Here is a 16,038-nt window from a genome sequence, read left to right on the forward strand (position 1 = left end):
CGTAATAAGTGTCGTATTCTCCGTAACGTGTACTTTGTCTCATCTTCGTACCTTAATTTCCAACAAAGATAACACAACTACGGTTTCGTTTAATAATCTCAAAAAGTTATTATAATAACGGTTATTTGTTTAAATAACATTATTCAGAAAGATTTAAGGAACATAGAAAAAAATCAGGAACATCATAGGACTCTCATTAAACGAGTTACATGTTACCAAAGTACCCAGTAAAAAAATTCGATACACGGACCGCGGAGTTCGTATACGAGCTCGGTAGCTTGTATGAGAAATATGAGAAATCTCTCATACGAGCCTTTTCCGTAATGAGAAGTGTATAGATGCTTGTATACGAGGTGACTTTTAAAGCATTTTTCTTAATATAACACTATTTTAAAGTAAATGTAGATAATAGAAATGAATTTTCAAAGTAAAACAAAGCTAAATTCATAAGGGAAATGAAGTTTCAAGAAAAAAAGAATAATTTTGTTCAAAAAATGTATTCACACTGAAAAAAGGTTAGAATTTGATAATTCCTTGTTACTCTTACTTACCGACATTAGATATTTCTCGGATGCGGTAAGCAGGATTTTGTATTAAATTTAATTATTTTATATAAGAACATTTATATAATAAATAAATAATAATATATTATTAATTAGTAATGAAGAATAACTTATTTATTCTACCGCTAATACAAAATCGTGCTTACTGCATCCGAGAAATATCTAATGTCGGTAAGTAAGAGTAACAAGGAATTATCAAATTCTAACCTTTTTTCATTTGAATAAATTTTTTGAACAAAATTATTCTTTTTTTCTTAAAACTTCATTTCTCTTATGAATTTAGCTTTGTTTTAGATGAGATAATTCATTTCTATTATCTACATTTACTTTAAAATAGTGTTACATTAATAAAAATGCTTTAAAAGTCACCTCGTATACAAGCATCTATACACTTCTCATTACGGAAAATTAACCGCTTTTTCAAAGAGAGAGAAAGAGAGAATAAGCTGTTTAATTCCTCGAAAAGAATATCTACATCAGCTAATACAGGTGTCTTTATACCTTTCATACACCTCTATTGATTTTCTATGAAATTACATCTATTAAATAATAAATAAATGAATAAATAAATATTAAAAACAATTCTCAAAAGCAGTTACTCACGAAGAACGTGAACTGTTCTGGTTTCCTCAAGAATACCACCAGGAAATCTAGGATTTTCAGCTCTGCAAGTTATATCTTTTTCGTCATCATCTTTGCTGAGAACTATATCAATTTTGCTAATTGTGGAGTTACTCATTTGAGTAGTTATAATATTTACACCTCCAATTTCCAATCCTCCTAATTTCCAAATAATCCTTGCAGCCGGTGAACTTCCCCATGTTTGACACCGAGCAGTAATCTCACGTCCCTCTAAAACGGGATCTTCACTGAAGAAAATCTTTACTACTGCTGGCTTCACTGAAAAAAATTGATTTATTTATAACTGTTTAAACATTCCAAAAATAAATCGACGGTCATTGTAAAAAGAAACAAGTTGTTCATTTCATGACCATTTTTCTTTCTCCATATAATTAACAGATGTATTCTTAAAAAAGCAAAAAAATTCCATGGCATGAATATAATTTTCGAATAACTTAAGAAATATTGAAAGTCTCATTTCCAGAAAAACTAAATTAAAGATTGCGAATTTCTCTGATTTATATCTGTCTATCTTATTACGTCAAAATCTATGTCTAATTTGACCTTTTTTTGACCTGTAGGTCAAAAAGAGGATAAATAACGGCCTCACATTACTTTAATATAGGTCAATTTTGAAGGCAGTTTTGACCTAGGCGTCAAAAATTGACAAAGAATTCCCGCTACCCTCAAAATTTAGGTCAATTTTGAGGGCAGTTTTGACCTAGACGTGAAAGTTTGACAAACAATTTCCGCTATCCTCAAAATTTAGGTCAATTTTGAGGGCCTACACATCAAAATTTGACAAAGAATTCCCGCTACCCTCAAAATTTAGGTCAAGTTTGAGGGCAGCTTTGACATAGACGCACAGTGAGCCAGGATCGTCAATTTTTGGCCAAAAACCATTATTTAAAAGAGAACAAGATATTTACGAATAAAAAGTAGGCTACCTACAATTTTTGGGGTCGCTGATTACGAATCTGATGTCAGATTTCGAAAATTCAAAATGGCGGATCCAATATGGCGGACATAAATTTTTTTATATGAATCAATTTTAATGAAGCATAAGTATCTAAAGGTTTTTTGGGTCGCTGATTACGAATCTGAAGCCAGATTTCAAAGATTCAAAATGGCGGATCTAATATGGCGGACATAAAAATTTTTAAATTAATAAATTTGAATTAAACATAGGTATCTATGGGTTTTTTGGGTCGCTGATTACAAATCTGATGTCAGATTTCAAAAAATCAAAATGGCGGATTCAAAATGGCGGACATACAATTTTTAAAATTAATCGATTTTTATGAAACTTTGTATCTAGGGGTTTTTTAGGTCGCTGATTACGAATCTGATGTAAGAATTCAAGTGGATTTTAGATTGGGTGAGATTCGCCTACAATTTTTTGCTTGGGAGTTTTTAAGTTTGGTGATTACAAAACTAGTGTCTATACAATTCAGAAAATAAAATTTTTTTTCCTGTTATTAGCCTACAAAAATAAAAAGTACAGTAGTTTCCAGGATCTACCACGAGGAGGTTACAGGTAAAGATCCCATTTTGTATTTTTTTAGATTTTAAAAATTTTTTTGTTTTTTTAGACCTGATGTTTACTTAGGGGCCGTACACATAATACGTCACGCGGATAGGGGGAGGGAGGGGGTCTGAGAATTGTGACTAAGTGTGACATGGGGGAGGGGGGGTGAACTCATGTGTTACGTCACAATCTTTCAGATTCAAAGATTATAAGAAATAATATGTGACAATGTCACTTTTTCTAAATAAAACAAGTTAAAAATGCTTTAAACTATTTAATATATATTATGTACCTGTTTAACATTTATTATTATATTATTTATAATATGATAAATAATATATTCTCTTAACTTGAATCAGTTAAAAATCATGGTTTTAACTGACAATCAGCAGTGACTGACTTTCTGCTTCTGAATCAGTTAAAAATAACTAAAAAATTATCCACAAAACACCGAAACTTTTCTAAATATGTATATTATTTTGCTTGCATACTTCGAAAAATTTACTTGCAAAGTTTAGTTAAAATTGTATAAAGATTTAAATTTCTCACTCCAATAAATGTTTATCGTTAAATTTTCTTAAAAATATAGCTTGAAAGTTTCCTGAACATTTGAATTACATTTTCGAATATACTTTCGTTAAAATTTAAGTTAAATTTTCAGGAAAGTTTCGCGCTAAAGATTTATTGAAGTGGGATATTTAAATCTTTACACAATTTTCACTAAACTTTGCATTTAAATATTTCGAAGCTTGCGAGTAAATCTTTAATAAATTTTTAGGAAAGTTTCGGTGCTATGTAGGTAGTTAAACGTGACTAATTGAATCAAACCAAAAAAATTGTATTGAAACATCAGTTATTTTTAACTAATTGTTAGAAAAAAATATTACTATTTGAATTAGTGACTGACTTTTTGCTTTTAAATCAGTTATTTTTAACTGATTCAATAATTTAGAGTGTAGGATATAATATATAATGTCCAATGTATAAAATTTACAGTGAAATTTACGTGTGTGACGTGACGTAGGGGGAGGGAGGGGTTCAAGGTTTGTAACGAAGTGTGACATAGGGGGAGGGAGGGGTTAAAAATGATCAAAAATCGCGTGACGTATTATGTGTACGGCCCCTTACAGGTATATAGTTTATCGCGTGGGTATATCAAGTGCGCATGTAGTCCTATTGGAGAATCTGTTTTTATTTCCATGGATCAGATAAACACTCCATTTTATATCTATATCTGATTTCAGAAACAAAGTGCTCATTTTTACATTTTTAAAATCTGACAACAGATTCGTAATCAGCAACCCGAAAAACCTTTACATACCTATGTCTCATTGAAATTGATTAATTTAAAATTTTTTATGACTGCCATTTTGATTTCTTGAAATCTGACATCAGATTCGTAATCAGCGACCCAAAAAACCATAGAGTTATTAGCATAGAGTACGCAAGCGACCAAAATGTTAGACAGCCATACGAAAAGTAGACCCCTTTTCTTTCTTTCTCTAATAACTTCTCTTTCTCTGAAATCATTATTGATTTTAAAATTTTTATGTCTGCCATATTGGATCCGCCATTTTGAATTTTTGAAATCTGACATCAGATTCGTAATCAGCGACACAAAAAACCATTAAATACCACTGTTCATCATAATTGATTAATTTTGAAAATTGTCTTTATATATTTATTGCATATATTTATATGTTTATTGCAATATTCTTGTTATGTTGAAAAAATATGAAAAGGCGCAAAATGGCACATATTGGCGTCAAAGTAGACATGCTAAGTAATCGTTCTATAACTTGTTTTTCCAAATATTATGCGGCTCGGAGGAGCTCGACTAACTAAAAGTCGACTAACTGAAAGTCTATTGAAAAATCCACTATTTGTTAACTTCAATGGAGCTACATTTTAATAAATTTTATTTTTTTAAAGTAACTATTGGTTTTTTACTTCAATATATCTATTGATGATAAAAAATAAGTACTTATACAAAAATAATTAATTTATTTCTAGATATATTAAATATTTCAATCAAAAACATTTTATTATTTTATCTCAAATGTTAAACTTTAAATAGTTCTAGAAGACACAATTTTGTATTATTTAACAAATCCTTTATGCAATAAATTCCTTATTTACTATTAAATACTGTGGATAAATTCTTTTGTGCATATTTGAAAGTTGAAAAATTGTATTTTTGGCCAAAATTCGACGATCCTGGCCCACTGTGAGACGTCAAAATTTGTCAAACAATTTCCGCGCGCAGACTTAATGATGAGGTGAAGTTTGCCATCTGACCTAACAATGTAAGGTAATTTATACCTTATAATATAGAGGAGAGTTTCCAAAAGTCCTGAAATGGGCCTGATGTGTTAAATGAGTTTTAAAACATTTTTAAAAATCACTTGCAAGCATCACATGGGATATTTTTACAATTAACTTTTTAGAACTGTCTGCAGCGTGTAAGTTTTAATCTATTTGTGTTCTTTGTTTTAAATTAAAGGGTCTACGCTGTAGACAGTTTTAAAAAGTTAATTGTAAAAAAATCCCACTGTCGACTAAAATCTCACGTGGAATTTCGCATAGGGGTAATGTCACTTTGAGTGGACCACCTGAGCTTTTAAGTTATCTGACAGCGGAAACGTGAAATAAATAGTGCGAATAGCAGCACCGCACCTAGAAACCGTAAGAAATTAAGTTCCGCGATAATCATATACGTTACCGTTTGATATAACGCATTTTTGAGAACACAAACCAAAAAAGAAGTCGCTCTTTCAATGAGTAAAGTGATTTGGAAGTGTAAAAGTAGTGTAAAATTTAAGTTTTAAAAGGTAACTTATTTTTTTCCTACTACTTTGGACATTGAAATTGATTGTCTTAGTTTAATTAAGTGATAATTTTGACTCAAAAAAAAATTTTGGTGTCTGCCATAAAAAGTTGTTTGTCACCATGAGTGGACCACTGTTTATAACCATGAGTGGACTGCCTGTTTTTTCCATTTTTAATGTCAGTTTAACATTTTTTAGATATAAATTGACAATAAATTAGTTTGAAACTATGATTTATGTTCTTTATTAATTTTTTTGTGATATTGATGTGATATGTGACAAAATTATTAAAAATGGTTTCACTTGTAAACATTGCGACACATACATGGTCTGAAGCTGCATAAGCATAAATTTTGTTTCAATATATCAGAAATATTAAATACATTAAAGAATTTAGAATAACTTTTACAATTTTTAAGGAGTGGTCCACTCAAGGTTACACTTTTTTCATTTCTTAAAAATTAGCTTTTTTTAAAAGTCAATTGTTTTTTCCAATAAAAAAAATCAAAACTATTATGGCATAAACACTTATCTAGGGATTTAAACTAAAGCTTGAAATAGTAATCTCCGATTAATTTGCTTTTAGAAAGAATTTTTTAGAAAAAAGCGTAGGCGGCCCACTCAAGGTGACATTACTCTATATATGTTTTTTTCGAAAAAAGAATCAGCTACGATTTTTGAAAATAAAAATTTGGAATCTTGGAACGATTTCAGATAAAACAGCGTTAGCACAATGTTGACTCATTTTAGGTAAACCTAAAAGTGCTTGAAGACCACCGTGCAGAGTGGATTTTAATACGAATGTGACTATAAGTGTTTGTTTATTTGTTTTTTTCCGTTATCGTTTGGTTGTCTTTTTCTTTTGTCGGATTAAATATTAGAATATTGTGTGACCATCTTCGTCGTCTACAATGGAGGAAGAGAGATGGAACAAACTGTTTACGCAAATGAATGACGTTACTATATCCCAAGAGGATATTAAGAAAGGAATGTCATTGATCAACAATAGTTTGGAGACAATGAACAATAAATTCGGCAAGTTGGAGAATAGATTACACACTGTGGAAAATAATGATAATCGTTCTGATAAATATCACCGAGCTAAAAACATTGTTCTGTTCAACTTGGAAGACTCCGATGAGATTAATAACGACCTCATGAAAGTGTTAGACCATATTTTTAAAGAAATTAATCTCAACATCCCTAATCTGGCTATTGAAGATGCTTACCGTCTCGGAAAAAACAAATCTAATCGCCCAGTACTAATTAAATTTGTTGGTGCAAGGTGGGTGAAATTGGCTTTTACGAAAGTGAAAGAATTTAGAAACAACAAACTTTTCATATCAAACGACCGCACCGCTGAAGAGTGAGAACAGCGAAGACAGTTACTGCAAGAAGTTCGGAATTTGCAAAAAGATGGTATAAAGGCGAAAATCATTAATAATAGGATTCAGATATTGGAGAATTCTTCTTCACACCCTAGTTCAAACATATCATCGAAACCTATACATGGTGATCATGCGGAGAAAAAATCAATTGAAATTCCTGCTTAAATTTCTTCTGACAACGAAAGTTCCCCTACTACCCATCCTGTCAGTATGAAGAGGAAGAGGGGACCGAAATCGAAGAGGGAAGCCTTCGCATCGAACTGCAAATCAATGAAAGATTTCTTTACCCCCACGCCTAAGACAACTAACGATGGGAAAAACTTGAATAGCCCCCCTGCTCCTAAAAGGCTGAATTTAGACGACAAGGAATAGCAACGAGCTTGCAAAGAAAAAATAGTCAAAAATTTTCATTCAACTGTCACTGATAATTGCAATCATATTGAGGAAGATAGAATAATTTATTGGAATGTACATGGAATCAACAACTTATCCGACTTAAGAAATAATATTAACGCCTTGGATATTATCTGTGTTTGTGAGACGTGGAATGAAACGGAATCTGTCAGATCAACTCTACTTAACAATAATTACAGGTATATCCAGGCTCAGGCAACGAGGAACTATAAATTTGGCAGAGCAAAGGGAGGCCTTTTCATCGCTTACAACACACGTCTGTACTCGGCAGTAATTATATCTATTTTGTGTAATCAAATATTTGTAAAGTTTACTTTAAAGTCGAATAATTTTAATTTTATACTTGGTTTGGTCTATATTGCTCCGGTCGAGTGTTTGGAAGACTTTTTAGAGAATTTAAATTGTATTATTAATAATTTGTTTTCCGATTTTCCAAATACTTTGTTAATTTTAGGCGGTGACTTTAATTCTAGGGTTGCGGATTTGAACCAATTGGATACTGAAATTTTGCAATTCTCTAGTTCTGTTATTGGTAAAAGAGAAACTTTAGATAAAATTTTAAATAGTAAAGCTAAATTGCTAGTTAACAATTTGGAAACAAATGATCTTATTTTATCAAATGGTCGTTGCTTGGGTGATATTCTAGTCAATTTTACGTTTTTGAATACGAATGGCATGAGTGTGATATACCTAATTTGGTGTTCATTGGGCACTGTTTCCTTGGTTCAGAGCCTGCAAGTCTAACAGTTGGTCACTCGCTCAGATCATTTTCCGTTGTTCCTGAATATTTCTTTTTTAACTAATAAAATTTCAAATTTGCAATTAACTAAATTGCAATTCAATAATGAAAAGGCTAATTTATTTTCCTCTTGTATGGCTTTTAAGAAACAGGTGGCGAATGTAAATTATAATGTAGACGAACTTAATTCGACATTAATTTCCACAATAAAAGAAGTCGCCATAGATTTAGAAATGCGCACTTTTTCTGCAAATAATAGCTTTTTAAGGGATAAACCTTGGGTAGATGCTGAGTGCAGATTGGCTAAAAAGCGTGTTGGAAATGCGTTGACAGCCTGCAGGTGTGAGAAGTTTTCAAATCTTTCTAAGAAATTGTACTTTAAGGAAAAACATTCTTATCTTAAAATTATAAAGTCAAAAATTGAAAAATTTAATAAAGCTCGAATTGATACTGTGAATAATTGTAAGTTTGCTTCTCACTTCTGGAGGATAGTCAACGCATCCCGAACTAGAGTGCGTCAGGAATCGTCGATCGATCTGGATGCTTGGTATTGTTTTTTGCAGAGGTGTTATCCGCAACCAGCAAATATCTCATCCGCAGATGCTAAAATATTATGTCGTTCTATCCCGGAACTTGATAAATACATATCATCTGATGAGATTATTTCTTGCTTGCTCAATTGTAAAAATGGGAAGGCCCCAGGGATTGACGGTGTTAATTACAATTTCTTCAAGAATTTACCTAATAATTGGATTTTGTATATAAATAATTTATTTAATAAAATTTTAGATACCGAAAGGTTCCCTTTAGATTGGGGTAATTTGGTTACAGTTATGTTTTTTAAGAAGGGCGAGCCATCGAATCCGGATAACTATAGACCAATTACGCTTGCGAATTGTATCTCTAAAATCTTTACACAGATTTTATGTAATAGGTTGGTCTCATGGGCGGAAAATAAAAATCTTATTCCTGAGTCTCAAGCAGGCTTTCGTAAAACGAGAAGTTGCATGGATAGCCTTTTCAATTTGTCATCAGTTATTCATATCCACTTAAGTAATCCGGGTTCTGTTGTTTATGCCGCGTTTATTGATTTTAAAGGGGCCTTCCCATCTGTCTCGCACTAGTTATTATGGAGCAAACTGTACTCTCTGGGCCTCAGTTCAAAAATAATTAAGCTAATTCTAAAGCATCCACTTGTATTAAAACTAATGACGGATGAACTAAATATATAAATGTAACGCGAGGAGTGCTGCAGGGGGAGGTTCTTAGTCCTCTGGACTTTTTATTATTTATTTCAGATATGGAAAATTTTTTTATAGATCACGACTGTAGAGGGATTTCGATTGATAATTCTACTGGGATTATTATGTTGGGATATGCCGATGACTATGTGCTTCTCTCTGACTCCCCGACTGAACTGAATAAAAAACTGAGTGTATTGTATAAATACTGTACGTTGAATGAATTAGAGGTAAATATTAATAAAACTAAAGTTGTAATCTTCACTAGGTCTGGTAATTCGAAAGCTAAAAAGTTTAAATCATTTAAGTATGGCGAGGACTGTGTTGAGGTGACAAACGAGTATGTTTATTTGGGAGTTCCTTTTCACAATTCTTGCTCATTTCTACCAGCTGCAAAGAAATTTAGTAGAGCTTCAAATACGGCGGTGGGCTCAATCTTAAGGGTGATTTTCTCGGTCAGAATTGCTTCATGGGATTCTTGTGTTAAGCTTTTTCAAACTCTTGCATTGAGTGTTTTACTTTACGGTTGCGTGATTTGGGGAATAAATTTTTTAGAATTAATTGAGAGGGTTCAGCTGTCTTTTTTTAAAAGATTGCTGAGCCTTCCTATGTGCACCTCGAATTACGCAGTGAGATTAGAAACAAATAGCTTGCATCTAGCTTTTAGAATTTTTAAATTTAATCTTTCCTGGATAAATAAAATTTATAAAATCAATAATTCTCGGTACCCCAGGAAATGTTTTGAGAAATTGTTAAAGCTGTCAAAAAATAACCCAAATAGCAGATTTAATTGGTTAACTCAACTAAAGACACAATTATTTGAACCCTGTGGCTTTTCGGACTTATGGGCTAAGATGACTCCTCAGGATTTTCATTTGGATGAGACACTAATTCTTAAATCATATGCTCATTTTATTAAATCACGTGACATGGAGAGTCTCAGGAATTTAAAAAGTCTTGTGATTTATCCCGATATTTTTAACCCATCAATAACTCAAAATTATTTATGTTTAAATTTACCTTTGTTTTATAAAAGAATTTTTGCCCAGTGTCGACTGCATAATAATCATACTTCCAGGATTATTTATAATAAAGAGAAGTTTTCAAATAAGTGCTTATAAATAAGTATTATTGAATTATATAATTAGGCGACTATAGATAAGTGGTTGAATGTTTTATCGAGTTGTGATCGGTCGTTGATTAAGCAATTGGTAAATATACTTATTAGAACATTGTCTTCCCGGCCTAAACTCATAATTCGAAATTTTGTTACTTTCGTTGATTTTGTATGTATAATTTTATAATCTGCGTAAACTCCCTTGTAATCACGTAATAGTGTTAATAACGAGAGTAATTAAATAAATAACCCATTAACGCCCACCAGGACGCAAAATGTACCATGATTTCACGACTCTTATTTTGTATGAAATAATTAGTTAAAAATTTTAGAAAATACCATTTCCGACGTAAAATTTATCGCTCTTTCTGACTATAAAGCTAAAATTTGTTTATAATTATCTTAAAAAAAATTTATAATAATTTTATTGCAAAAAAAACACACTTTTTAATGAAAAAAAATTATTTAATTATTATTTTGACATGGAAAACTAAAGAATATGGTCTCCAAAGCACAAAATATCGCGTCCTCGAACTCTCAGCTATAAAAATCCATAATTACTTTTTATTAAATTCAAGATGGCGGATATAAAAATGGCCATTTTTCCAAAATGCAAAAGGCCGAAAAAAATTTTCGGGTAATGCTTTTCAAAAGTTATTAGATTTGATTGAAAATGGTTACTCGGGGGTTTTTGGGGTCGCTGATTACGAATCCGATGTTACTTTTTTAAAATTCAAAATGGCGGATCCAATATGGCGGACATATTTTTTAAAAAGTGATTGGATTTGCTTGAAAATAGTTACTCGGAGGTTTTTGGGGTCGCTGATTACGAATCTGATATCACTTTTTTAACATTCAAAATGGCGGATCCAATATGGCGGACAATTTTTTAAAAAGTGATTAAATCTGCTTAAAAATAGTTACTCGGGGGTTTTTGGGGTCGCTGATTATGAATCTGTTGTCACTTCTTTAAAATACAAAATAGCGGATTCAATATGGCTGACATATTTTTTAAAAAGTGATTGGATTTGCTTGAAAATAGTTACTCGGGGGTTTTTGGGGTCGCTGATTACAAATCTGACTTCAAACCAATATTATGTTTATCCTCCACGTCCGTTAGCCGTTAACAAAATTTTAATGACGTTGCCCAGCTTTTACCACAAAGAGGTCGACGTGCAAAAAAGCTACTTATTTATTTTATTTAAAAAATTTTTTTTTGATATTTTAATATTTTTTAAAATAAATAATATAAAATTTTAATTCTGCTTTCTAAATCTGAATCAACGATAATTATGAAAAATTTTATACAATGGTAAAAAAGAGACTAACACAACATGTGGTTTGATTGAAATCAAGTGACGCACATATATATGCCACATTGAATGCACAATTTTTGTGTCCTTTTGTTGCACTTTGCATGATAGTAGCTATATTTTTCGAGGCAAAATCTAAAAAAAAAATTTTAATTAGAATTTAAAAAAGTGGCTTTTTTGCACGTCGACCTGCTTGTGGTAAGAGTAACGATAAACCTAATATTGTTCTGATGTTAAAATCGTAATCAGCATCCTCAAAAACCCCAGGATGGCCATTTTCAAGCAAATACAATTACTTTTTTAAAAATTGTCCGCCATATTAGATCCGCCATATTGAATTTTAAAGAAGTGATATCAGATTCGTAACCAGCGACCCCAACAACCCCCGAGTAACTATTTTCAAGCAAATCCAATCACTTTTTAAAAAATATGTCCGCCATATTATATCCGCCATTTTGAATTTTAAAAAAGTAACATCGGATTCGTAATCAGCGACCCCAAAAACCGCCGAGTAACCATTTTCAAGCAAATCCAATCACTTTTTAAAAAATATGTCCGCCATATTTGATCCGACATTTTGAATTTTAAAAAAATAACATCGGATTCGTAATCAGCGACCCAAAAACCCCCGAGTAACCGTTTTCAATCAAAACTAATCACTTTTTAAAAAATATGTCAGCCATATTGGTTCCGCCATTTTGAATTTTAAAAAAGTTACATCGGATTCGTAATCAGCGACCCCAAAAACCCCCGAGTAACCATTTTCAATCAAATCTAATCACTTTTTAAAAAATATGTCAGCCATATTGGATCCGCCATTTTGAATTTTAAAAAAGTAACATCGGATTCGTAATCAGCGCCCTGAAAACCCCCCGAGTAACCATTTTAAATAAAATATAATAACTTTTGAAAAACATTCCCCGAAAATTTTTTTCGGCTTTTTGCATTTTGGAAAAATAGCCATTTTCATATCCGCCATCTTGAATTTAATAAAAAGTAATTATGAATTTTTATAGCTGAGAGTTCGAGGACGCGATATTTTGTGCTTTGGAGACCATATTCTTTAGTTTTCCATGTCAAAATAATAATTGAAAAAATTTTTTTTCATTAAAAAGTGTGTTTTTTGCAATAAAATGGTTATAAATTTTTTTGAGATAATTATAAACAAATTTTAGCTTTATATTCAGAAAGAGCGATAACTTTACGTCGGAAATGGTATTTCCTAAAATTTTTAATTAATTATTTCATACAACATAAGAGTCGTGAAATCATGGTACATTTTGCGTCTAGGTGGGCGTTAATGGGTACAATTAATAATATTTCAATTGATTATAAATTTAGGGCTAGAAATTCCTGTATTTTTGCCAATAATGCCACTTTTAAAAGTAAAAAAACTATATATATATATATATATATATATATATAAGTAAACTAACTTAACTATTTTTAATATTTATTTTAATTTTTAAAATCATGGTATCTTAATATGATGGCATAGTAATGAGTTAGAGTAAATTATAATAGGAGATATTAAAAAAGATAGCTAATAGAGAATTCTACTTTACGGAAGTGATTATAGTGTCAACTTTTTCAAGTTTGACACTCCTCATAGTAAATTTGATAATTCTTTTTTCTCAGTGTCAAAAGTATTATTGGGCCCCTTTTTACCTGCAGTTGACATAAATGTTGGCGTAATGTTAGGGCCATTAGGGGCTGTCCATAAATTACGTAAGTCATTTTTTGGGTAAATTTGACCCCCTTCCTCCCTCGTAAGATATTTTACATACATTAGCGCCATTTTTCCTATTGTTCGCAAGATCTTGCTGACCCCCCTCCCCCCTAAATGTCTTACGTAATTTATGGACGGACTAAAGATTTCGACGTAAAATAATAGACGTTTGTGGGCTTCATTTTTACCCGTAGGTCAAAACTGACCTTAAAATTGACCTAAATTTTGAGGAAACAGTAGGTCAGAAGGAATTTTCTTGGCAATTTTTGACGTGTAGGTCAAAACTGACCTTAAAATTGACCTAAATTTTAAGAAAATATCAGATCAGAGGGAGATTTCTGGTCAAATTTTAACTTGTAGGAAAAAACTGACATTAAAATTAAAGTACATTTTGAGGACAGAAAAATAATTTTAATAGAATTTTAAAAAAAATATGTCAATTTATAACATCTTTTATTGATTGAAACTTAATATTGAAATTTAGGTCAAACTTCTTTTAACCAATAGGTCGAAAATTCCGTCAAACTTTAATATAAGGGTACGAATTTTTAAAAAATCCTAATTAATTTGCTTTTTTCATGTATAGGCTAAAAAATATGTCAAATTTGACCTAAATTTTAAGGAAAGGTCAGGTCAGAGGAAGTTTTTTTCGACAATTTTTGCGGTGTAGATGAAAACTGACCTTAAAAATTACCTAATTTTTGAGGGCAGAGGAAATTGTTCGTCAATTTTTTCCGTTAAGGTCAAAACTGCCCTTAAAATTGACCTACATTTTGAAGGTAAAGGGAATTGTTTGTCAATTTTTTACCTGTAGGTTAAAACTGCCCTTCAAATTAACCTAAATTTTGAGAGCAGAGGGAATTGTTTGTTAATTTTTGACCTGCAGATTAAAACTGCCCTTAAAATTGACCTAAATTTTGAGGTCAGAGGGAATTATTTGTGAATTTTTGACGTTTAGGTCAAAACTGCCCTTAAAATTGACCTACATTTTGAGGGCAGAGGGAATTGTTTGTCAATTTTTTACCTGTAGGTTAAATCTGCCCTTAAAATTGACATAAATTTTACGGGCAGAGTAAAACGCAATTTTTAACGCTTAGGTCAAAACTGCCCTTAAAATTGAACTAAATTTTGAAAGCAGAGCGATAAGTTTGTCAATTTTTAACTTTAAGTCATAACTACTCTTAAAATTGACTTAAATTTTGAGGGCAGAGGGGTTAGTTTGTTAGTTTTTTACCTGTAGGTTGAATCTGCCCTTAAAATTGACCTAAATTTTGAGTAATTTTGACCTGTAGGTTAAAACTGCCCTTAAATTGACCTGAATTTAGGTCAAATATAACTTGTTTCTGACGATGGACCTACCTTGACAGTGGGCCAACCTTGACTATGTTCCCCCTACTATAAGGGTCCCTTAAAACTTTCTGAAACAGCGGCAGCGGCGATATGATTTTATATTAATAGGGATAGATATATATATTTAATTTATATTTATTTTTAAATAAATTATTTTTTATCAGTAGATTTTTTTTCATAAGAAATTGCACGATTGAAAAAAACTAAATTTCTAACCCTAAGTACAGTTTATGAAAAAAAGCAAGAATTAATTGTTTAAACAGTTTAATAAATAATTTTTATTTTTAATCATTAATATATGTTTACTCCTGAAAAATTGCATAATTGAGAAAAAACTAGAAATTTTTAACCATAAGTAAAGTTTATGGAAAAATAACAACAATTAATTGTTTAAACAATGTTTAATTAATTAATTTTTAATAATTAGTAGATGTTTTACTCATTGAAAAATTGAGCAATTGAGAGAAGACTAAAAATTTCTAGCCCTAACTACTGTTTATGAAAAAATAACAACAATTAATTAATTCCCATCCTGCTCGGGATAAACAATGTTTAAATAAGGCAGTTGTCTAAGCCGTGCCTTTTTTTTCTCAACGGAATATTACTCAGTGGTAATCAAAGAATAAGTACTGTTTTTTTAATGTTAAAATTCGTTTGCGAACATGGTTTTTTGCTAATTTGTTATAAATAAATAATTTGTTTATTTATTAAATTTCAATATTTTTTTACGAAAAAAATTTTATTCAAAACTTTGACTCAAATAAAAAATAATGCCTCTTGGATCATTAAAATCGGTTAACAAGATTCTTTTTTATTAATTTTTTAAAAGAAAGTGTCTAAAAACTTTAATTATTTATAATAATAATAAAAAATTTTTTTTGGCAAATCCTTTGATATAGTGTTTTTTTATATAAAACACTATAGAAATAACAACATTTTGGCAAAAAATAAATTTTTTGAATTTTAGGTGTCACTTTCAAAAATTCTTACTCATTTGCTAGTTATCAAATATTTATGTTAAGTTAGTAACAGTGCTTCAGTAGCATGGAAGGTGGGGTCAACTATGCAAGAATCTTCTACTTCCCCTCTTTTCTCGCACTAGTGCGTCTAAAACGGCACTTTAGTCGAGTTTTTGACGTAAGGTGTTATAGAAAAGATTTTAATACCGTCATCAGTAAAAAACGGGAGTCCTGTAAGAAAAAGGCCT

The 16,038-nt window shown here is 31.0% G+C and overlaps 1 protein-coding gene across 6 annotated transcripts in view; it reads right to left on the bottom strand.

Moving 5' to 3' along the window:
- The window catches only part of LOC122507833, a 701,895-nt gene that overhangs the window by 49,582 nt on the left and 636,275 nt on the right, over window positions 1-16,038 (bottom strand). For all 6 annotated transcript variants that reach the window (XM_043620759.1, XM_043620763.1, XM_043620764.1 and 3 more), the window contains one exon: window positions 1,167-1,463. In XM_043620759.1, the coding sequence (XP_043476694.1) occupies window positions 1,167-1,463 (297 nt within the window). The remainder of the gene's footprint in view (window positions 1-1,166; window positions 1,464-16,038) is intronic.

This window comes from Leptopilina heterotoma, unplaced genomic scaffold, assembly GCF_015476425.1.
Source record: "Leptopilina heterotoma isolate Lh14 unplaced genomic scaffold, ASM1547642v1 Lhet_510, whole genome shotgun sequence".
Lineage (NCBI taxonomy): Eukaryota > Metazoa > Arthropoda > Insecta > Hymenoptera > Figitidae > Leptopilina > Leptopilina heterotoma.